Genomic DNA, 23,332 nt, shown 5'->3' on the forward strand with positions numbered 1-23,332 from the left:
GTCAGCTCCATCATGGGCAGAACCCACCCCACCACCAAAGACATCTTCAAGCGGTCGTGCTTCAAGAAGGTGGCATCCATTACTCAGGACCCTTGCCATCTGGGACATGCCCTCTTCTCCTTTAATGCAATCAGGGAAAAGGTACAGGACTCACAAAGAAGACACTAATCAGAAACATCTTCTTTTCTTCTACCATTCACGAATGGTCATGAACCCATGAACACAACCTCATTATTCCAATTTTTGCACTAATTACTTCATTTTATAATTTATGTTATCTCTCAGTCATGGAGCACTACAGCACAGAAGCAGTCCATTTGGCCCATCTAGTCCGTCAAAATGCCATTCTGCTTATTCCCTTCAATCCACACCTGGCTCCAGACCTACATACTCTTCTCATCCACGCTCCTTGGGCTGGCAGTCTTCCCTCCAGCTAGCAAATCTCACTAATAACTATAGTATCATAATTTCATGAGTTGGTCCATGTTCTAAGCTCATACGCCTTTTATGTCTTTGCACTGTACTGCTGTTGCAAAAGATCAATTTTCATATCATAATTCTGACAAGCACTTGAATCATCGAGGAAGAGAAGGCCGAAGTACAGACCAAGTACTGGTTGGAGCAGACTGGCACCAGAGGGTCAGCATGTATGTGGTGAGCCAAATGGCCTCCTTCAGTACTGTATGAATTTATGAACCACCACAACAGAATGAAGCAAATTCTGTACCGTACAATGACCTACCTCCCTGCATCATCAGTGCCCCAGCAGGCTGCTGTGCTTGACATGACAGGTATAAATGTTCGTATCATTATCCTGCAGCTCAATGACTAATTCTATCCAGTATGTATCATTGTAGTTTGGTAGCACGGTCACCTCGTAGCCCTTGGAGACAACCTGTCCATTCTTCAGCCAAGTGGCGTTGATAGCACGGGGGTAGAAGGGAGTGATGATGTATGCGAGACTCTCACTCTCAGTAGCTCTTGGCCTCTTTTTCAACAACTGAACCTCTGGAGCAACTGGGGAAGAATGAAGAATTAACATCACTAACTCAACACAAACTTATGTTATCTTACCATTACAAATGAAAATCACAGTATCCAAGAGTGGGATTCTTACTCTTTACTGCCTCAGACCAGGACCTACCTCACCATTAATCACTATCCTGCCCGAAATCATCTCCTCAGCTCAAGTCCATGCAGACCATAGCCAGCATTAATTTTCATTCATCTGACAGGCCTAGATCAAGGTTACAGCCACCATTACCAATCTTTATGTCACCCATAGTCCCAAGTCAATATTACCTCGTATTCCAAGATTGATCATGCCGTCATCACCCCAAATTAAGTTTAGTTTACCAGTCTTAATTGGGAGATCCTTTAAAATTCCTGATCAAGAGATGCCCTCAATGTCCCGGATTGGGAGATCTGTTACTGTGTCTAAATAGAAGTTCCAACACAATCCCTGACTTGGACATCATTAGTCACCTTCAGTTGAGGTATCCTTCACCCCAGATAAGGAGATCGCTCACCATTCAGAATTGGGAGATCCCCCAGTGTCGCAGATTGGGACCTCTCTCATCTTCTTAGACCAGAACACTGCTCACCAAATTTGGTCATGGCACTTTGATTGTGAGTCCCCTCATTGTGCTGAATCAAAGGCTCCCTCACAAACTCAGAATCAGGCTGCTCCCGTCCATTTGTGTCAAGACACCCCTGAACATCTCGGATCAGGAGTCCATCAATTCTCTGAAGCAGGAGTTCCCTCACAGAGCTTACGTTATGTAATCAGATGTTCCACTTGCCTTGCCTTTGAAGCTCCTCTCTGCCAAGCCAAAGACCTTTCTGCAAATACTGAATGCAGCTACTGTTCAGCATATAAATTTCAGGAATATCAGCAATATTAACTTGCTGAAGATAATCATTGACCAACATCAGGACACCAGTGGTAATACACTTCCCGGTGATGAAGTCACAAATGAGCTCTCCCAAATCTCGGCAGCCAATCTTGAGGAAGGTTTTGAATGTATTTGCAGACTGCGTGCAGCCCAGAAGCCCCTGGATGTATCTGATGCCTGGAAAGGACCAACAGGTTAATCTGTGTTAGTGGCTGAATATTCGAATTCTTCAACCATTCCCACCTGCATAATGTCCTGCTAAACATGTAAATACCATGTGCACTGTCTTGTGCAACACTTTCTCAGTAGGGCGAAGTATTTGACATGTCCTCTTTGACCCTCAGTCATGCTTATTGATGTACAATATAGGCATCACAGCTTGGTATGGCATCAGGTCTGCTCATGATCACAAGAAGAAGAAGAAGAAAGCCCGAGTGGAGTCATTGGGACGCTGTCATGATGGTGTTTTTTTAGCCGGCTTTCTTATTTTTAAAGAGGCCGAGTTGCTAGCTCGACGCTCAACCCAGCATGAATGGAAAGCGTGCAAGGGAGACGGCTGGATTCGAACTTGGGAGCCTTTGCTCAGAAGTTCAGTGCTGATGCCACGAGGCCACCAGCTAGCTCATGATCACAAGAAACTGCAAAAAGTTATGGATACAGATCAGCACACACAGTCTCCCCGCCTCCATACATTCTACCTACATTTCTCGCTGCTTCAGTAAATCAGACAACAAAATCAAAGACCCCATCCATCCACCAGCTTTAAATTGGGGTAGGGCAAATTATAAGCGCATTAGGCAGGTACTAAGCAGCATTAATTGAGACACTTTTTCTCTGGCAAATCTACAATAGACATGTGGAGTGTGTTTAAATATCAATTTCTAGAGTACAGGAAAAGTATGTTCCTGGTTAGAAAGAAGGACGGGGATGAAAAGATAAGACAACCTTCCATGTCCGGAAAGGTAATGAACTTAGACAGGAAGAAAAAGAGAAGTTATATAAAGTTTTGGAAGTCAGAATCAAACAAAGCATATGAGGAGTATAAACAAGCCAGAAAAGAATGAAAGAAGGGAATTAGGGAAGCCAGGAGGGGCCATGAAAAATCCTTGACAAGTAGGATTAAGGTGAATCCCAAGGCATTCTACACATACATCATAGGATAAAAGGATAAGTAGCGAGAGAGTGGGACTACTCAAGGATGAAGTGGGAAATACTTACTTGGATGCTAAGAATGTGAATGAAGTACTTAATAAGCACAGTGCCTCAGTATTTACCGGAGAAAAGGATATGGAGGACTTGGAGATCAGCACTGAGTGCAAAATACATTAGGGCATTTAGAGGTTAAGGAGAAAGCGGTGTTGGGTGTCCTAAATAGGAGTTCCCACACTATCTGTGATTTGGACATCATTAGGAGCATTAAGGTGGATAAGGCCCCGGGGTTTGATGCGATTTAGCCCAGATTCTTGTAGGAGACGAGGTGAGATTTCTGGGCCCTTGACCAGTATCTTTGTGTCCTATCTAGCCACAGGCAAGGTTGTAGAGACTGGTGAGTAGTTAATGTTGTACCGCTATTTAAGATGGGAACAAGGGAAAATCCTGGGAACTATAGACTGGTGAGTCTCACATCAGTTGTAGGGAACTTGCTGAAGAGAATTCTTAGGGAAGGGATACATCAGCATTTGGAAACTTATGGCTTAATTAGGGAGAGTCATCGTGGCTTTGTGTGTGGCAAGTTGTGTCTTACCAATCTAACTGAGTTTTCTTTGATAAGGTGACAGAGAGATTGATGAAGGTAGGGCAGTGGAGGATTTCAGTAAGGCATTTAACAAAGTCCCTCATGGGAGGATAATCTGGAAGATTAAGGTCTATGGTTTCCATGGCAAATTGGCTGTTTGGATTTGGAACTGGCTTGCACGTAGAAGACAGAGGGTGGTGGTTTAAGGGACCTATTCGAGTTTGAGGTCTGTGATTAGTAGAGTTGCACAGGAATTTGTGCAAGGACATCTGCTGCTTGTGACATATATAAACGACCAGGCTGAAAATGTAGATGGATGGGTTGGTAAATTTGCGGTTGATACCAAGATTGGTCGAATTGTGGATAGTGTAGACAACTGGCAAAGGTTACAGCATAATATAGGTCAGTTGCAGAAAAAATAGTTGGAGTTTAACCCAGATAAATGTGAGGTGTTGCACCTTGTAGGGCAAATGCAAGGATACAGTAATGTTAAGGGCAATGTCCTTAACAGTGTTGCTGAGCAGAGAGCTCTTGGGTGGGACCAAGTTCATAGCTCCTTGAAAGTGGCTACGTAGGTCAAAAAAGTGGTTAAAATGAAATGCTTGCTTTTATTAGTTGAGGCAATGAGTTCAAAAGTTAGGAGGTTATGTTACAATTTAATAAAACTCTGGTTCGGTCACATCTGGATCCGGCCAACCCACTTGAGGAAGGATGTTGAGGCTTTGGAGAGGATGATGAAGAGGTTCACCAGGATGCTGCCTGGTTCAGAGGGCACGTGCTATCACAAGAGGCTGGATTAACATGGGTTTCCTTGGAGCATCGAAGGCCAAGGGGTGATCTGATAGAGGTTAAACAGGGACGTGATTAGAGACCATCCAATTCCCAGGGTTGAAATGCCTAACACCAGAGGGCATGTATAAAAGGTGAGAGGTGTTGGTTCAAGAGGGATGTGAGGGGTAAGTCTTTTCTTTACTCAGAGTCATGGATGCCTAGTATAGTGGTAGAGGCAAATACATTAAAGGACTTTAAGAGACATTTGAATAGGCACATTGATATAAGGAGGATGGATGTATATGGATGTGGTGTAGGTCGGACGGATTAACGTTTGGGTGTTTTTGATTAGTTTTTTAGCCGGTTCAGCACAACACTGTTGTGCTCTTCTGTGTTTGATGACATTCTCTCTTCTTCCCCATCCCATAGGGCAGAAGATACAAAAGCCTGAAAACCTATATCACCGGGGTCAAGGGCAGCTTTTATCCTGCTGTTATCAGTCTATATATAGACCCCTGCTACAATAATATGAAATCCTGACCTCACAAGCATCCGTATTATGGCTTTACACCTTATGGTCTGCTTTCATTGCACTTTCTCTATGACTGTAACAATTCACTCTGCATTCTGTTATTGCTTCCTCTTGCACCTCAATGTACTGTGTTAACGAAATGACATGTACAGATGGTGTGCAAAACGAAGTTTTTCACTGGACCTTAGCAGATACGACAATAACAAATCAATTTACCAATTTACCATGAAGCACACAAAGCAATGGCAAAGAGCATGGGATCACAGTGTTCTGCATGCAGTGTGTGGTACACATGACAGGATCAGTAATGAACATGAGCATGAGAGTGTGACACAGTGGAATATTGATGGTGGAGGGGGTGATCTGTACAGAGTGTACATCATTGCATGATGTAATGCAGGGGTCATGTTGAAGGACTGTGTACTGCACATCAGTGTGTGAAGGTAGCACACCAACATCTTTGCTTAGAAGTCTAAGGAGATTCAGCATGTCATTGAAAACTCTGACAAATTTATAGAAATCACATCCTAGTATTGAAACTCTCTCCCATTGAGGACATTTACCAGTGAAGGTGACATTCTTCAACAGGGACAACCACCATCAGGGCCGTGTCCTCTTCCCCATGCTGCCATCAAGCATGAGTTCCAGTAGCCAGAAAACCCACACCTCAAGGTTTAGCACCTTTCCCTCCACTGCCATCAGGTTCTTGAACCAAGCTGAAAAACCACAACATTACTTCTCATGATTTTTCTCCCAATTTGCATAAGTATCATTATGTTTTTGTACACATGCAAATTACACGTAATATATTTGAATTTTACTTTATATTAACTTATGTTTGCTTGACCCGTGCGAAGCCAGAGAGGCAGTGGGTCTGATTCTCATTATTTCTCGGAGGAGATCAGTGTGGAATGAGAACTGGGTTCTCCGAAATAGATTCTCAGTTTTTTTTGAAGGGCAAAATTTCTCTTGCAAATGTGGGCTACAGATGGAATGCTTTTAATTGAAGGTAAATATTTGTTAGAGGATGTCGGGAGGGCATATAACCCTTGAAAGATTTGAAACCAAGGATAGGAATTTTAAAACTGATACAACCTAATTGGCTCCATTGAAAGGTCAACGTGTTTTTAGTGTGCAAGTCACTGTGAGCCTCGAAGAACAGTGGAGATCAAAGACACGTACAAAGCATTGAGGCGAATGGAGTCAGATTAGGAGGAAGTAACTTTTTAATTGAGTCCGGGATCTCTTTCTGGTTTTTCCAGTCGTTAGCTGAAAAGCCGTCCATGATCCACTGTTGCTTGGCTTCTACCCTCTGGATGGTGCTGTCATAGTAGCATATCTGCAGGTCATCCAACATCCCAACCATGAAGATGTATGGCAGCTCAGGAATGTTTATCGAATGGAGGTAGAAATATGTCAAGCTGTGGGAGACTGAAAAAAAAGAAGAGAGTGAGAGAGGAGTGTGAGAAAATAACTAAGGATGCCCTCCATTTATAAGGCACAACTCTGGTGGAAAACTCTCCACTTGCCCAAATTAATGCACAGGCACACAAATTAGACACCCACCTCACCCCTGTGATTGGCTCCCCATCCACGTGGAACCACCAACACTAAAACAGGCCTCATTGCATCAGCCAGGTATAAATCCCAAGCAGCTCTGGATAGAAGAACCCAACTGCAGTGGGGACAGAAAATGAAGGGTCCCAATCCTCCAAACTATTGAGCAACTTGGGTATCACCATTGAAGATGCTTGGATAGGTACACAGATAGGAAATGTTTAGAGGGATATGAGTCAAATGAGCCAAGTTGGATGGTAATCTTGGCTGACATGGACCTGTTGGGTCTAAGTGCCTGCTTCTGTGCTGTGAGGATGTAGCAACAACTCTTGACACTGACTAACTGAGGGCTTGTCCAAAATTGAGAGAGCATAGACTTAGTACTATCCGGACCTGAACACCATTGTGGGTATATCCACACCTCGAGTACTGCACCAGTTCAAAAAGGCAGCAACCAGCCACCTTCTCAAGGACATCTTGGGTTGGGGAACTAAACAGTGGTTCACTTTGTGAATCCACGTCCATGAGTGAATAAAGCAAATAAAATATTTTTTAAATGAACCCTCATTTACCACATATGTAACACCACTGTAGCACCTGTCTTATTGTGTGCGACTAGTCGCTGCACTCTTTGAGAAAATCAAATTACTTAGTACTACACTGGGTGCTAGTAGGCCGTCAGAAGCTTCTAGGTATCGGAAGGAGGCAGTGAATAGAAACCACATACTTCTGGAGATAAGTTCTGTTTATAAGAAAACAACAATATGTACAAACTATTTACATGAGCAAGAACAATTCAAAATTCCAACATTCTGTTTAGGTTCTAAATCTCAGATATCAAACCAAAACAAATTCCTTTTTAATTAGAATCAGTGAGATTCCTTTATGACTCTAATTTCTATAATTAGATCTAGTGTAGTTCCCAATTTAAAAGTTTACAGACAACCTTTTCCTTTTTACTTATCCCTAGTTAGTTAGAAAACCAAACATAATTCCCATTTTTAAGTATTGTAATTAACTTCAGTTTCAGTTCCAGTGTATCTACAAGTTGAAACTGAAATTCAAAAGTTATACATACAGTTTAATCCCTTTCGTAATTCTGCAACTTTAGAACTTTTAAACAAAGTAAATCTCATTCAGCGATTTATCAAAGTCTTTGTAAATAATCAGTTCTTTCAGAAAATCTAATTCGCATTTTTTGAATGAAAATGAATTTACACATCCAACCATATTAAATCCTTTGCATCATTACACATTTCGTTCCTGCGCTGGCTCATTGAATCTTGAGTAGCTCACCATCTTCTTTCTTGGCTCATTGGACTAATATAGTTTATCATCCACGGCAGGTCAATTCACAAACTTGCACAAAAACTTGACCAAATCCCTTGGTATGATTTTACAAAACTAATGTCCAGTTACATGGTAGAGATCTTGGACACTCGTCTCTGCTGATATTGTCCCGTTTTTGCTGCTGCATGTTATAGCCGTAGCTTCAGTAAATCTTTGATCACTATTGTCTCTTCTCCAGAGGTTTCACCCTGAGATTTTCAAGTTACTAGGGTAAAGCTACACACTAATAATTCCACTCTTAACAGTTAGTGTCTTCAGCTTCTAATCGTTTCTGCATTTCTCTGTCCGCCCGTGCCCGCGTCAGCCACGCATTGTTCTCGCACAGCACTTTTTTCCCCCAAGTTCTGTTTGGTAAACTTCATTTTCATCCCTCCGCAGGTGGAACTTTCTAACATTACGTCTTTGGGTTTAATTAACCTGGATTACACATACACTTTCAAACATAGGAAAATATGGCGTCTAACGTGACGCTTTTGTTTGCATCTTCGGAAACAGCTCTACAGTATTTCCATCTTTAATATCTCTTATTTTTCCCTTTCAGGGTCCTTTTGAAGACCCTGAACTGGAGTTACATGCTGACTATGGTTCTTTGCGGGAGAGGGACCCACTCTCGGGTTTCACAACTGGCCGCTGTTCGGCACGCCAAGGGCTCCAGCCTAAGATTTCAGCTTAGATTTCGGGGCTCTGGAGAGCGGCGGATCGAAAGTCGGTGTCACGGCAGGAGATCCGTGTGTCGTCAGGAGAGTCGGAAGATCTACGGCTGTGTGCCCAGAGACCTGAGATCTTTGGGCTCAGAGCTCGTAAAAAAGAAACGCAACGGGACTTTTAATGTCATAAACTAGTGAGTTGTTTGTTATATCTCCCTTCTCGCCGTGAAACAGGGACAGCACTTCTCCTTTATTAGGGAGAGAGAGAGCCTGTGATATGTCAAATGCTGGGTGAACAATGTAGTCTTTGGAGTACTGCACTGCAAGTCTTTGTCTTTACTGTTGTCTTGTTCACGCTCGAGTGCACGGTGGTGGATGCAGATGTTTTTTTTTGCCGGTGGGGGAAAGGGGGGATTGTTGCTTGCTGCCGCTGATGTGCGGGAAGGAGAGGAGCTGAGGGGGACTTTGGGGTTCTGACATTTAACTGTTGTTCATTCTTTGGGGCACTCCTCTGTTTTCGTGGATAGGTGCAAAGAAAAAGCATTTCAGGATGTATATTGTAATATTTCTCTGACATTAAATGTCCTTTTGAACCTTTGAATGCAGTTTGCATCAAATTAAAACAGCTGTTGAGCATCCGGTAAGTGTTTCTGCATTCCTAGTGTCCACATAGCATGGCCACAACTCACTAATCCTAAATCATACATCTTTGACAATGGGGGCAAAGCACAGCATCCGGAGGAAAGTAACAAGGTTACGGGGAGAACATACAAACTCCTTACTGACAGCAGTGGAAGTTGACCCCCGATCTCACAGTTTTGCCAACTGCTACACCAACCATCTTGAATTGGTGTCCCAGCTGTGGTTTTGTGGGTCACACGCTCACCTCCCACACTAAAGATTGTCACATTTCTGCCCCGCTTGATACTTAAGCCTCTGAGGGAACAGTGCATTGGGAGAGGTGTTCGGTTCGGTGGAGCCCCTGTCTGCCTCTGCAGGTAAACCATGGCTCTAATTAGAGAGTTACCTCCCCCACACAACATTCATAGGAGCTCTCAACTAATGTCACCAAAAGCCAAACAGGACATCACAAAATACTTCAAAGGATCTTGATGTTTACAGATTAGCAGCTGCGTTTCCTCAGTTAATGACTACATTCAGGGAAAACACCATACATTTGGTCAAGATATTGTCACAATCGAGCAAGCATCATTTTTGACGAATGAGGGTAAAGTTCTTAGCATCGTATAGCCAGACCGCACAAAGACAGGCCATTTGGTCCATTACAGGCATGCGGACCAATGAGGAGGGTGAGATTTATTTAAAGCTAATTTTTTACCTTTAATTGATCAGATTAAACTTTTGTTTACTAAATGGTCACCAACATCTTTGTCTTTGATTGGTCGGATTAATGCTATTAAGATGATTATTTTGCCTAAATTTCTATATGTATTTCAATCGGTTCCAATTTTTACCCCCAAATCTTTTTTTGATAATGTTGATTCAAAAATTTCCTCATATACATGGCAGAAAAAAAATCCTAGGCTAGGTAAAAGGTATTTACAGAAATCTAAAAAAGAGGGGAGGCTCACCCTCCCGAATTTTAGCTTTTATTATTGGGCAATTAATATCCAATACTTAAAATTTTGGTTACGAGATTGGGATGCAACTTCAAGTCCACATTGGGTAAATCTTGTATGTAATTCATTACAAGGGTCTTCTTTGGGTTTGGTTTTAGGAACTGTGCTTCCTTTTATTTCTTCTACATTGTATAAACAAATGAATAATCCAATAGTTAAGCATACTTTATGTATATGGTTTCAATTCCAAAGATTTTTTGGGTTCAATCAATTTATTTTAGCAAGCCCTATTATATCTAATTTCCTTTTTCAACCTTCCACTATGGATCAAGCTTACTTTGATTGGAAAAATCAAAGGTATAGTACGTTTTCGTGATTTATTTTTGGATAATTGTTTCATGTCCTTTGATCAACTTTCCAATGAATATAATTTATCCAGATCTCACTTTTTTAGATACCTACAGATCAGAAACTTTTTAATTACTGTTTCTCCTAATTTTCCACACTTATGTCCAATGGATATTTTGGAAAAAATTTTAGATCTAAATCTCTCTCAGAAAAGTGTTGTAGCAATTATTTACAACATAATTATGAATTTATGTCCTGATGTTTCCAATAAAATTAAAACTGATTGGGAAAGAGAATTTAAGATTACTATACCGATTGAAAAATGGGAAAAATTCTTCAATTGGTTCATTCATTCTCTATATGTGTTGATACAGTTTAAAGCAGTGCACAGGGCTCATATGTCCAAAGATAAACTATCTCGTAATTATTCTTATATTAATCCTATATGTGATAGATGTCATTCCAAGATAGCTTCTTTAACTCACATGTTTTGGTCATGTCCTTTGTTGGAAAAATATTGGAAAGATATTTTTGATATTACTTCAATGGTTTTGAATACAGAATTACAACCTCATCCAATTACTGCTATTTTTGGATTATCAATGATAGACTCAAATCATTAAACCTCTTCAGCTCATCAGATGATTGCATTTCTTTCTTTAATGGCTAGAACATCCATTTTGCTGAATTGGAAAGAGATTAACCCTCCTACTGTATTTCACTGGTTTTCACAAACCATGTTGTGTTTAAATTTGGAAAAAATTAGGAGTGTGGTTTATGACCCTTCCATTAAATTTGAAAAAACTTGGAGGCCATTTATTCAGCATTTTCATTTGATGTAATTTGACCATTTCCAAACTTATTTTACTTCTCTGTAGTGTTGGTTGAGAGGAACGGAGTCATCGACACTAAGGTTTTCTTTTCTTCCATTTTTACAGAGTTAAAATTGCCCATGTCTTTTTTAGTTTAGTTGATTAATTCTGTTTGAATTTTTTTTGGGGGGGGAGGTTTGTTTTTATTTTTTTTCCTTTTTCATGATTTTTGTTTAGATAATTTTTTTTGTCCTGTGTTATACATTGGTATCCTACATGATTGGGTATTTTGTCAATGAAATACTATTTGGTTTTATAATTACCCATCTTAAGTATAACAATGTATTCCCAACAATTTTGTATTATTGCTATTGTAACCTTCTGTTATATTGGCTCGTGTATGTCTAGGGGAAATCCAGCCCAGCACCCGCCTCAACACTCCCCACACGGTTGGTCGCCGCCCGAGTCAATCACAACATCAATCATCAGCCAACACACCCAGTAAATTTTAACAAGTACACTTTATAGATATTACTAATTCTATGACATTAATATACATTTGATACAGAGAGGAAAGTAATGGAAAAATAAGGCGCCAACACTTATCAAAGTCCACGTTCTTCGCGCACTATCGTTGGAGCTCAATCAATTCTTGATGACCACCTGAATTCCGTCGACTCACGGCCCGGCGCCACCCGGAGTGATCGACCGGAGCCTCTCCGCATGTCCGCTGTCCTCCCCGTCTCTCCTCCGACCCCCCCCGTCTCTCCTCCGACCACCCCCCCCGTCTCTTCTCCGTCCTCCTCGTCTCTCCTCCGACTCCCTGCCAAAACTCCGTCCACAGTCATTCAAATACAGCATGGTATCCGAAAACAAAACGATACGTAACCACCCATTGGCTAATAGAAGGCTGCTATCTCAATTTAAAGTAAAACAAACTGCTCGCGCAAACTCTCTTCAGCGTTAAAGCACAACAAAGCCGCATTCCCCAAATTAACATAACAAAGTCGCCATTTTAAATGTAACAAAAGAAAGACCCCTACACTATGTTATGTTTATATTCTATGAAATTAATAAAGAGATTGAAAAAGAAAGGAGGGCAAGGTCTTTGTGTCGAACAAAATCTATTTCCTTGGTGATGTGTAACAGACTGTCTCAATGGGACAGTTAAGATCAGATTAATTGTTCTCGTGTGATGTCTGTGTTAAGGTGATGCGGCTGTCATCTTTGGGCATCTGAGGGGCTGGGAAGGTTTGCGTACGCTCGCAAGTCATCCACCAAGCTAATTAAGCTGATTGGGGTTGGAACAATGGACTAAGCCCACTGTTGGGAGTTTTCTCTCAGGCAGGAAGGGGGTAGAGATGGCAGGAAGCGACAGGGATCTCAGAGGTAGCGACTGGAGGAGGGCAAATGGCAGATTTCTGGGAAACGGAAAAATAAATAGCTTATTGAAGATTGTAGAGGCTTATCTTCCAGTGATGAAGGCAGTAGATAGGATTTAAATAAAAGAAGGAAGGAAGAGTTTAAGGTTTTGTTGAGGTTTGAATGTGGATCTGCTTCCAATATAAATCAATCACAGTAACTAAGGATTTGTAGCAACTGTGGAGGAAAATGTAGCTCTGATTATCCAGGATGTCCTGCATAACGCTGTGGAAGTGGCAGCATTTTCAGGTGGAAATAGGTATATCATATGCAGAGGCTCTGCAGAAAATATAGAAGACAGTATCAATGGGATCTACTAATATCCAGAATGCAGATACAAGGTGTGATTGACAAGTTCATGGCCGAAGGTAGAAGGAGTCAATTTTAGAAAACCTAGCACATTTATTTTTCAACATAGTCCTCTTCTACATGTACACACATAGTCCAGTGGTCGTGGAGCATACGGATCCCTTCTTTGCAGAAGTGGTCCACAGCAGGGGTGATTGATAAGTTCGTGGCCTAAGGGAGAAGGAGCGGATTTATTAAATTCAAACTTTCTGCATTATCACTCAAAGAGTTGAACTGCACGTGCATGTAACGAGAGCGTCTTGGACCTCCAGGTGGTCCACAGCAGGGGTGATTGTTAAGTTTGTGGCCTTAGGTAGAAGGAGATGGGTTATACAGCTCTTGTTGCATGAACATGAAGTTCAACCCTTTGAGTGAAAATGCAGAAAGTTTGAAGTTAGTTAATAATATCTCCTTCTACCTTAGGCCATGAACTTATCAATAACCCCTGCCGTGGACCACTTTCTGGAGGTCCAACAGGCTTCTACACTGAAGGGATCCGTATGTTCCACGACTGTTGGACTAAGTGTGTAAATGTAGGAAAAATAAATGTGCTAGGTTTTCTAAAATTGACTCCTGCAACCTGAGGCCACAAACTTATCAATCACCTCTTGTAGTGTAATGGCATTGTGTAAAGTGCATAATTGTATAACAAAGGATTCTCTAATTGTTGATAAACATTCATGGCAGATGTGGTAAATTGTACAGCACAAACTGAAATAGGACAAATATTAAAATTATGTGAAAAGCAGAAGAGAAACATTGACATAAAATGCTAGGAGCTATTAATGTTGCCTTTCAAGGAGTAAAAATGTTCACATTTCAAAAGAGAGTTGTTAATGGCATTTAATCTTACAATGGAATTCTAGAAGCCTGTTAGCTAGTGGTCAAGAGGTTAAGAAATTTATTGCAGATTTCCCAAATAAACCTGACGTCATGTGTACAGGAAACCTGGTTGAAATCCTGTCAGTTTCAAAATACAAAGTTATGTTAACATAAGCCATGATCCGAAAATGGGCAATGGAGGAGTGGCTACATTTGCCAAAAATGGGATAGCATATACAGTAGACTTTTGGAGTTTGGGGTTGTTTATGAGTCAATTGTGGTTGAAGTTTAGGGAAGCTGAGATACCTCAACATGTGTAGCAGGATATTGCAGATCTTTTACCAGTCTGTTGTAGCAAGTCTTCTTTGCTGCTTTTCGTTGATGGAGCAGCATTGGAGCTGGTGATGCAAAAAGACTAAATAAACACATCACAAAGGCTGGATCCGGCCTTGGCTACAAACCAGACTCTTTTGACTAAATGGTGGAGAGGAGGTCACAAAACAAACTGTTATCCATTATAGACAATCTGGAACATCCTCTCCATTACCTACGGAATAAGTAGCGGAGCACCTTTTCAAATAGACTCATTCAGCTCTGCCGTCATAAGGATTGCTACAGAAAATCTTTCCTACCAAATGCAATCAGCATATACAACAAACAACAGGAATTCTGCAGATGCTGGAAATTCAAGCAACACACATCAAAGTTGCTGGTGAACGCAGCGGGCCAGGCAGCATCTGTAGGAAGAGGTGCAGTCGACGTTTCAGGCCGAGACCCTTCGTCAGGACTAACTGAAGGAAGAGTGAGTAAGGGATTTGAAAGTAGGAGGGGGAGGGGGAGATCCAAAATGATAGGAGAAGACAGGAGGGGGAAGGATAGAGTCAAGAGCTGGACAGGTGATAGGCAAAAGGCGATACGAGAGGATCATGGGACAGGAGGTCCGGGAAGAAAGACAAGTGTGGGGGGGACCCAGAGGATGGGCAAGAGGTATATTCAGAGGGACAGAGGGAGAAAAAGAGTGAGAGGAAGAATGTGTGCATAAAAATAAGTAACAGATGGGGTACGACGGGGAGGTGGGGCCTTAGCGGAAGTTAGAGAAGTCGATGTTCATGCCATCAGGTTGGAGGCTACCCAGACAGAATATAAGGTGTTGTTCCTCCAACCTGAGTGTGGCTTCATCTTTACAGTAGAGGAGGCCGTGGATAGACATGTCAGAATGGGAATGGGATGTGGAATTAAAATGTGTGGCCACTGGGAGATCCTGCTTTCTCTGGAGGACAGAGCGTAGATGTTCAGCAAAGCGGTCTCCCAGTCTGCGTCGGGTCTCGCCAATATATAAAAGGCCACATCGGGAGCACCAGACGCAGTATATCACCCCAGCCGACTCACAGGTGAAGTGTTGCCTCACCTGGAAGGACTGTTTGGGGCCCTGAATGGTGGTAAGGGAGGAAGTGTAAGGGCATGTGTAGCACTTGTTCCGCTTACACGGATAAGTGCCAGGAGGGAGGTCAGTGGGGAGGGATGGAGGGGACGAATGGACAAGGGAGTCGCGTAGGGAGCGATCCCTGCGGAATGCAGAGAGAGGGGGGGAGGGAAAGATGTGCTTAGTGGTGGGATCCCGTTGGAGGTGGCGGAAGTTGCGGAGAATAATATGTTGGACCCGGATCCTCACGTTTGACCCCCTTCGCCCACATCTCAGTGAGTTCCGTGTTCGCCATGATGCGGAACTTTTCTTCCGCCGTCTCCATCTCCGAGCCTACTTCTTCGGCAAGGACTCTTCCACCCCCACCGATGACCCCTTCTCCCGTCTTCAACCCTCCTCTTCTTCGTGGACACCCCGCTCTGGCCTTCTGACTGTTCTGGATCTCTTTATCGCTAACTGCCGACGGGACATCAACAGTCTCGACTTCACCGCACCTTGTTCCCATTCCAACCTCACTCCTTCGGAACGCTCCGCTCTCCACTCCCTCCGCACGAATCCTAACCTTATAATTAAACCCGCCGATAAGGGGAGTGCTGTTGTAGTCTGGCGTACTGACCTCTACCTTGCCGAGGCACAGCGACAACTCGCGGATACCTCCTCTTATTTACCCCTCGATCGTGACCTCACTGAGGAGCACCAGGCCATTGTCTCCCACACAATCACCGACTTTATCCGCTCAGGGGATCTCCCATCCACTGCTATCAACCTTATAGTTCCCACACCCCGCACTTCCCGTTTCTACCTCCTACCCAAGATCCACAAACCTGCCTGTCCTGGCCGACCTATTGCCTCAGCTTGCTCCTGCCCCATCAAACTCGTTTCTGCATACCTCGACACGGTTTTATCACCCCTTGTCCAATCCTTTCCGACCTATGTTCGTGACACTTCTCACGCTCTTAAACTTTTCGATGATTTTAAGTTCCCTGGCCCCCACTGCTTTATTGTCAACATGGATGTCCAGTCCTTATATACTTCCATCCCCCATTAGGAAGGTCTCAAAGCTCTACGCTTCTTTTTGGATTCCAGATCTAATCAGCTCCCCTCTACCACCACTCTGCTCCGTCTAGCGGAATTAGTTCTTACTCTTAATAATTTCTCCTTTGGCTCCTCCCACCTCCTCCAAACTAAAGGTGTCGCTATGGGCACCCGTATGGGTCCTAGCTATGCCTGCCTTTTTGTTGGGTTTGTGGAGCAATCTATGTTCCGTGCCTATTCTGGTATCTGTCTCCCACTTTTCTTTCGCTACATCGACGACTGCATTGGCGCTGCTTCCTGCACGCATGCAGAACTCGTTGACTTTATTAACTTTGCCTCCAACTTTCACCCTGCCCTCAAGTTTACCTGGTCCATTTCCGACACCTCCCTCCCCTTTCTAGATCTTTCTGTCTCTGTCTCTGGAGACAGCTTATCCACTGATGTCTACTATAAGCCTACTGACTCTCACAGCTATCTGGACTATTCCTCTTCTCACCCTGTCTCTTGCAAAAACGCCATCCCCTTCTCACAATTCCTCGGTCTCCGCCGCATCTGCTCTCAGGATGAGGCTTTTCATTCTAGGATGATGGAGATGTCTTCCTTTTTGAAAGAAAGGGGCTTCCCTTCCTCCACTATGCTCTTAAACGCATCTCCCCCATTTCACGTACATCTGCTCTCACTCCATCCTCCCGCCACCCCACTGGGAACAGGGCTCCCCTGGTCCTCACCTACCACCCCACCAGCCTCCGCGTCCAACATATTATTCTCCGTAACTTCCGCCACCTCCAATGGGATCCCACCACTAATCACATCTTTCCCTCTCCCCCTCTCTCTGCATTCCACAGGGATCGCTCCCTACTCAACTCCCTTGTCCATTCGTCCCCTCCATCCCTCCCCACTGATCTCCCTCCTGGCACTTATCCATGTAAGCGGAACAAGTGCTACACATGCCCTTACACTTCCTTCCTTACCACCATTCAGGGCCCCAAACAGTCCTTCCAGGTGAGGCAACACTTCACCTGTGAGTCGACTGGGGTGATATACTGCGTCTGGTGCTCCCGGTGTGGCCTTTTATATATTGGCGAGACCCGACGCAGACTGGCAAAATGCTCTGCTGAACATCTACGCTCTGTCCGCCAGAGAAAGCAGGATCTCCCAGTAGCCACACATTTTAATTCAACATCCCATTCCCATTCTGACATGTCTATCCACGGCTTCCTCTACTGTAAAGATGAAGCCACACTCAGGTTGGAGGAACAACACCTTATATTCCATCTGGGTACCCTCCAACCTGATGGCATGAACATCGACTTCTCTAACTTCCGCTAAGGCCCCACCTCCCCCTCGTACCCCATCTGTTACTTATTTTTATGCACACATTCTTCCTCTCACTCTCCTTTTTCTCCCTCTGTCCCTCTGAATATACCTCTTGCCCATCCTCTGGGTCCCCCCCCCCGCCTCCTTGTCTTTCTTCCCGGACCTCCTGTCCCATGATCCTCTCGTATCCCCGTTTGCCTATCACCTGTCCAGCTCTTGGCTCTATCCCTCCCCCTTCTGTCTTCTCCTATCATTTTGGATCTCCCCCTCCCCCTCCTACTTTCAAATCCCTTACTCGCTCTTCCTTCAGTTAGTCCTGACGAAGGGTGTCGGCCTGAAACGTTGACTGCACCTCTTCCTACAGATGCTGCCTGGCCTGCTGCGTTCACCAGCAACTTTGAAGCATATACAACAATTCATCTCATTGCGACAGAACACGCACCCCAGTACATTCGTCCCTGCTTTATTATTTCATACATTATTATTGCATTTTATTGAACATTGGTATGTTATTATGCTGTACGTTATTGTTAGTTAGTCTGCACACTGCTGTGTGTTTTTAAATGCTGCTACTGTAATGAAAGATTTCCCCTCTTGGAATCAATAAAGTACTTATTATTATATAGACCTACTTTGCTAATTTCACATGTATGTAAGGTAACGGAACAAATAGTTATCACAAGGCTTCCTATAGGCTGTATACCCATCTGGATTTCGTAAAAAGAATGATCATGGACTTGGTATTAAGTTTGGAATTTGATATTCTTAAGGCCCAAGTTAATAAAGAACCAGTGGCGGCAGTTTTCTTTGATTTAGAGAGAGCTTATTTGTTATGGACACAAGGGTTGCTGCTTAAACTGGAAAAGATGGGAATAAGTGGTAGATGTTTTAAATGATAAGGAGATACAAGTTAGGGTAGAAACACCTTTCTTTAAGGAGTATGAAATAGAGAATGGGACCCCACTCCTTTTTATTATGATTAATGGTATCTTCTTAATTGTTGGCTCAGATATTTCCAGATCATTATATGCTGATGAAGGAATGCTGCAGTGTGGAAGAGGGCAAGGACATAAATTATATAGTTAGGAACATGCAGGCAGCTATTAATGAAATAGAAAAACTGGTGATGTCGGTGTGTGTTTAAATTTTCTCTTGGACAGTCTAAATTTTGTTTTACTGAAAGGAACATTACACCCACACATGATCTCAAGCTTTATATTACATCACTTAAACAAGAGATACTGGTGAAGCTTTATGTTTGTACTTGGTATGCAGACGGATACAAGGCTAACGTGGATAGTGCATGTGAATAAAATTCCAGAGAAATGTCGTTAATGTGCTCAGTTGCTTAGTTGGATGTGAGTAGGAGGTCACTTAAGTAAATGTATTTTGCTTTAATCTGTATTTGATTATGGATCTGTTGCCTCACCAGTGGTCTTAAAGACCCTAGATAGAGCTCAAGCTCAAGCATTTGGATTATGTTGTGGTACTATTAAATCTCCCAAATTCTACTATTACTGGGAGAAATGGGTGAAGTACCTTTTCAGTTGGGATAAAGGAATAAAACAACGGCTTTTATATAAAATTCAGAGGATGGTGGGAACTCAACTGGGAGATGGATATAAAAGGAGAGAAGTCTCACTTAAACATTTACATAGTGGACATACCAAGTTGAATAATATGCATGATATTGGCATCTGCAGTGAGTGTATTTGTCAAGAAACAGTGCAGCATATATTGTTTGAATGGAGCTCCTAAGAGGTGGAAAGGAAACTTCTCATTGCTAAATTGCGATCTATGGCACACAGGTAAACATGGAAAGTTTGTTAGGATACCACTGCCGTCTAATGTGTTTAAGTGAGCATTGACTTTCATTGTGATGACCATCAGACTTTTTGATATTGATTGAGGTTTTCTTGGTGATGGTGTGTGTGTGGGGGGAGCGGGCGGGGTGATTTCGTGGATATAATTCCTGTCTCTTCACTCCACACCCCAACTCAGTAGGTGGCGGTAATGCACCTTATGTTGGCCTGCCTACTGCCGTTAAACTTCACAGAGAAAAAAGATCTTTTGGAACCCGCGACAGATCTCAAACGCCAGTTGAACATTTTCAGTGATAATTTTATCCCGAACTTATAGACTCCAAAAATTCCCCAGTATCTTGGATTTCTTCTGTAGGACACATGAGTGCGATGCACCAGTTCTCCAGTCTAATGGGGGCACGTCTGGGATCTCTAGAAGATTAGGGGTGAGTTTCCAAAGCGCAACTCCAGACCTTTAAAACCATCACACACCCTCGCCTTACCTGTCTGGCTTCCCGCAACAGAGCAGAGAGACAATATGGTGAAAAGGAGCGATCCCGGTCCGTTCCAACTCTCCATTGCGGTGTCTCCTCACCTCAACAAATCTACTCGTTGGTCAATAAACTGCTGAGGGCGCAGATAAGATTCACGGAGGCAGTTCGGGGATAAATAGTGCCTGCTACAAGGAGCAGCCAGTAAGAACTCCTGGAACTAAAAACCTTCCTGCAGAAATAACCAGCCCGCCGCTGCTCTGGAGTGTGGAGGGTGGGAGGCGGGGCGGTAGACAGCCGGCCAGGCACAGGATGTGCAGTGGAGGGTGCGGAGCCGAACCACTTCCAGTAAGGATGAGGGCACGTGCAGACCGCGACAGAGAGGCGCAGGCAGCAACACCCAGTCACTGACACATATCTGGGCAGGTTTCCAGGACCCTCCCGGGAGATGTTCACCACAAACCGTCTCAAGCCGCTGTATAAAACAGGGGTTCCCAATCTTTTTTAATTCCATCGACCAATATAATTAAGCAAGGGGGCCATGGACCCCAGGCTGGGAATCCCTGCTGTAAAACAAAACTGATGCAAGAACTCAGCGGGTCAGGTAGCATCTATGGAGGGAAATGCACAGACGACGTTTTGGGTCAAAGTACTTCATCTAGACTGGAAGGGTGAAGGGCAGGTAGCCGGCTATGTGAAGAGCTGAGAGTAGAGATAAGATTCCAAAACGTCAACTGACCACTTCCCTCCACACGAGATCCCCCAGAATTTTGGTTTCTGCTCTAAATTAAAGCGACTACTTATTCACGTGTCTCTGTGCACTCGATTCTCCGGATCTCGTCTCTTGCGCCCTCGCTCCTGGACAACTAGGATTACACTTTTGTACAATACACTGCCAGACGCCAGTGCGGACTTCCTTGCAAACTCATTGCTCCCCAAGCTGCACCTATCCCTCTCCCAACCCCCACTTCCTCACTTGCTTACACCCCACCCTGTCCCTTTCCTACGTGCGCGTTCTTCATTCGTGCACGCGCTCCCGTCCCGCCCAAGCGCTCTCTAACCCCGCACGCTTTCCCCAACCCTTCCCCACCCCGTCCGCTCTCCCACGTTCCTTCATGCATCCCTTCTCTCCCTCATACCCTGTCGACTACACTATGTGCCCTCTCCTCCCTCTTGAGTTCCCCCACTCAGTTGGAGTCTGCGTGCGGTTCCACACTACAAGAAGGATGTGCGAAGAGTATAGAGGATGGAGAAGAGATGCATCCTAGAACGTTTGATTTATGAGAAGAGGCTGGAGAGGCTGGGTTTGTTCTCCCCGGGACAGAGGCTGTTTAGAGGGGTCCTGAAATTACATTGAGTATAGATCGAGTACAAGACTCTACTCCTTGTGTCACAGGTATTTATAGAGGTAATCGACTTGGGTGATAGGGGACAGATTCAGATGAAAACCTTTTCATCCAGAGAACGGTGAGTATCTGGAACATATTGCCAGTTAGTTGTGGAAGCAGAATCATTGAAGTTGTGTCTGGACAAACACTTGAATCTCCCAGCTGTAGAAGACAAAGGAACAATTTGTTGGAAGATTAGTTTAATAAGGAAGGGTACTCCCTGGTTGACATGGACATGGTGGACTGAATGGCCTGTTTCATGCTGTATGGCCATGACTTTCCCTCCCTGTGCTCTGCACTCCCCAGTGGGTTCTCCCTTCACCATCCTTAGGGTGTTCTTCCTCTTATTGCAGTCCCTTTCCCACAACCCACCCTGCCACATTCTTCCCCCTTCCTCAGTGTGCCATACTTTCCAGGTTTCAACCACAACCGATATCCTGTCCTAAATTGGTAGAAGTTTGATCAGAATAGTATAGGCGGGGATGTCACAAAAGTAGATTGGCAGAAATTCTTGCAAGTTAAATGACACCTGACAAGTGAGGATACAGAGTACAGGAGAGATACAGAGAAAGGCAAGGTCGAAAACTCCAGTGAACAGGGGATATTAAATGTTTGCCCCCCTGGCCAGCCTCTGGTTCGCTCAACTTGCTGTCGTCTAGGGAAGCAGCCCTCGGCCCCGTCAAACTCGCTAATTAAATTTGTGTGGTTGCTTGTGACGTACCCCACCCTGCCAAATAACAGACAATACACCATATACGATTAAATGAATTACAGTTTATAGATATTACTGGAACTATGTAATTAATAGAGATAAAATATAAAAGGAAAATAAAAGGTGCCACACTTATCAAAGTTCAGTCTCTTTGTGCACAACAGTTAGTGCTCTGGTAACGATCTTCTCTTCACCATTCGATCCCCTCTGACCACCTCCAACTGTTGCCTGGGACCAATGACAGTGGTCGATCAGAAGCACCGCATGAGTTTGTCTCCATCTCCTCTCCTCACCGAAGACCCTGGACCTCGGACTCCTGCTCGGGGTCCGACCCCGCTAACCGGCTCACAGCACCTTGTCCATTCTCTCTCTCTCTCTATCGCGCCTTCTCCCCAAAATCCCATGCATCACAATAACTTACAGACACACTAGAAAAACCAACATCCATTCCAATTGTTTCGTTTGCTCTCCCATCAATAACATAACCCAAACAAGCTGCTAGCGGGAGAACTTCCTCAGCAGTTAACATAATGGCCCTTGTGGCTACAGGGGTCACGGGGTATGGAGGGAAGGCTGGGTTCTGAGTTGGATGATCAGCCATGATCATAATAAATGGCGGTGCAGGCTCGAAGGGCCGAATGGCCTACTCCTGCACCTATTTTCTATGTTTCTATGTTTCTATAACAAAGAAGCCATTTCAATTAGCCTTTGCAGTAACATAAAAGAAGAAACCCCTTACACTTCTGTGACCCCACAAGGTTCCCCCAAGTGCTTCACTTTTCTCTCCTCATTCTAAAGGCAAAACAGGGTAGGAGGTAAATTGGCTGCTGTAAATTGTCTCTAATGTGTGGGAATTGGGGGAAATTATTGAAATGTGTGACAAACAAAATGGGATCAGTGTGGAATTTGAGCAAATGGGTGGTTGATAGCCAGCATAAACTTGGTGGGTCAAAGGGTCTAGTTCTGTGCCATATAAGTCTACGTCTGTGTGCAAGAAAACAACAGGGAGTTAACAGTCTAATTGTGCAAAAAGAACCAACTGATACAACTTAGCTGAATGCCTGTTTGAAAAGCAAAACGTCATCAAAGTTACACAGCACAGAAACAGGCTATCCAGCCCAGTGTCCACACTGCCTAACAAGCAACAAGTTTTACTAGTCCTATATTTTTATTTCATTCTCCCCATGTTATCACAGTCTTCTGCTCAGATTCTGCCCATCACCCAGACACTAGCGGCAATTTACAGTTGACAATTAATGCAGCTACCTGTGCATCATTGGGATGAGGGAGGAAATCAAACCACGCAGGAAGAATTCCAAGGGGTTAAGGGAGAACGAGCAAATCT

At 43.8% G+C, this 23,332-nt stretch overlaps 1 protein-coding gene across 1 annotated transcript; it reads right to left on the reverse strand.

Moving 5' to 3' along the window:
• Positions 1-754: 754 nt before the first annotated feature.
• Positions 755-20,146, reverse strand: LOC134347298 (major histocompatibility complex class I-related gene protein-like). Its single transcript, XM_063049697.1, has 4 exons — positions 19,900-20,146; positions 6,116-6,364; positions 1,803-2,072; positions 755-1,017 (listed from the first exon to the last, which is right to left on the reverse strand). Exons 1-4 carry the CDS (start codon positions 19,973-19,975, stop codon positions 755-757), a joined length of 858 nt encoding a protein of 285 aa, XP_062905767.1. The 5' UTR covers positions 19,976-20,146.
• Positions 20,147-23,332: the final 3,186 nt, after the last annotated feature.

Source organism: Mobula hypostoma, chromosome 5 (genome assembly GCF_963921235.1).
Source record: "Mobula hypostoma chromosome 5, sMobHyp1.1, whole genome shotgun sequence".
Classification (NCBI taxonomy): domain Eukaryota; kingdom Metazoa; phylum Chordata; class Chondrichthyes; order Myliobatiformes; family Myliobatidae; genus Mobula; species Mobula hypostoma.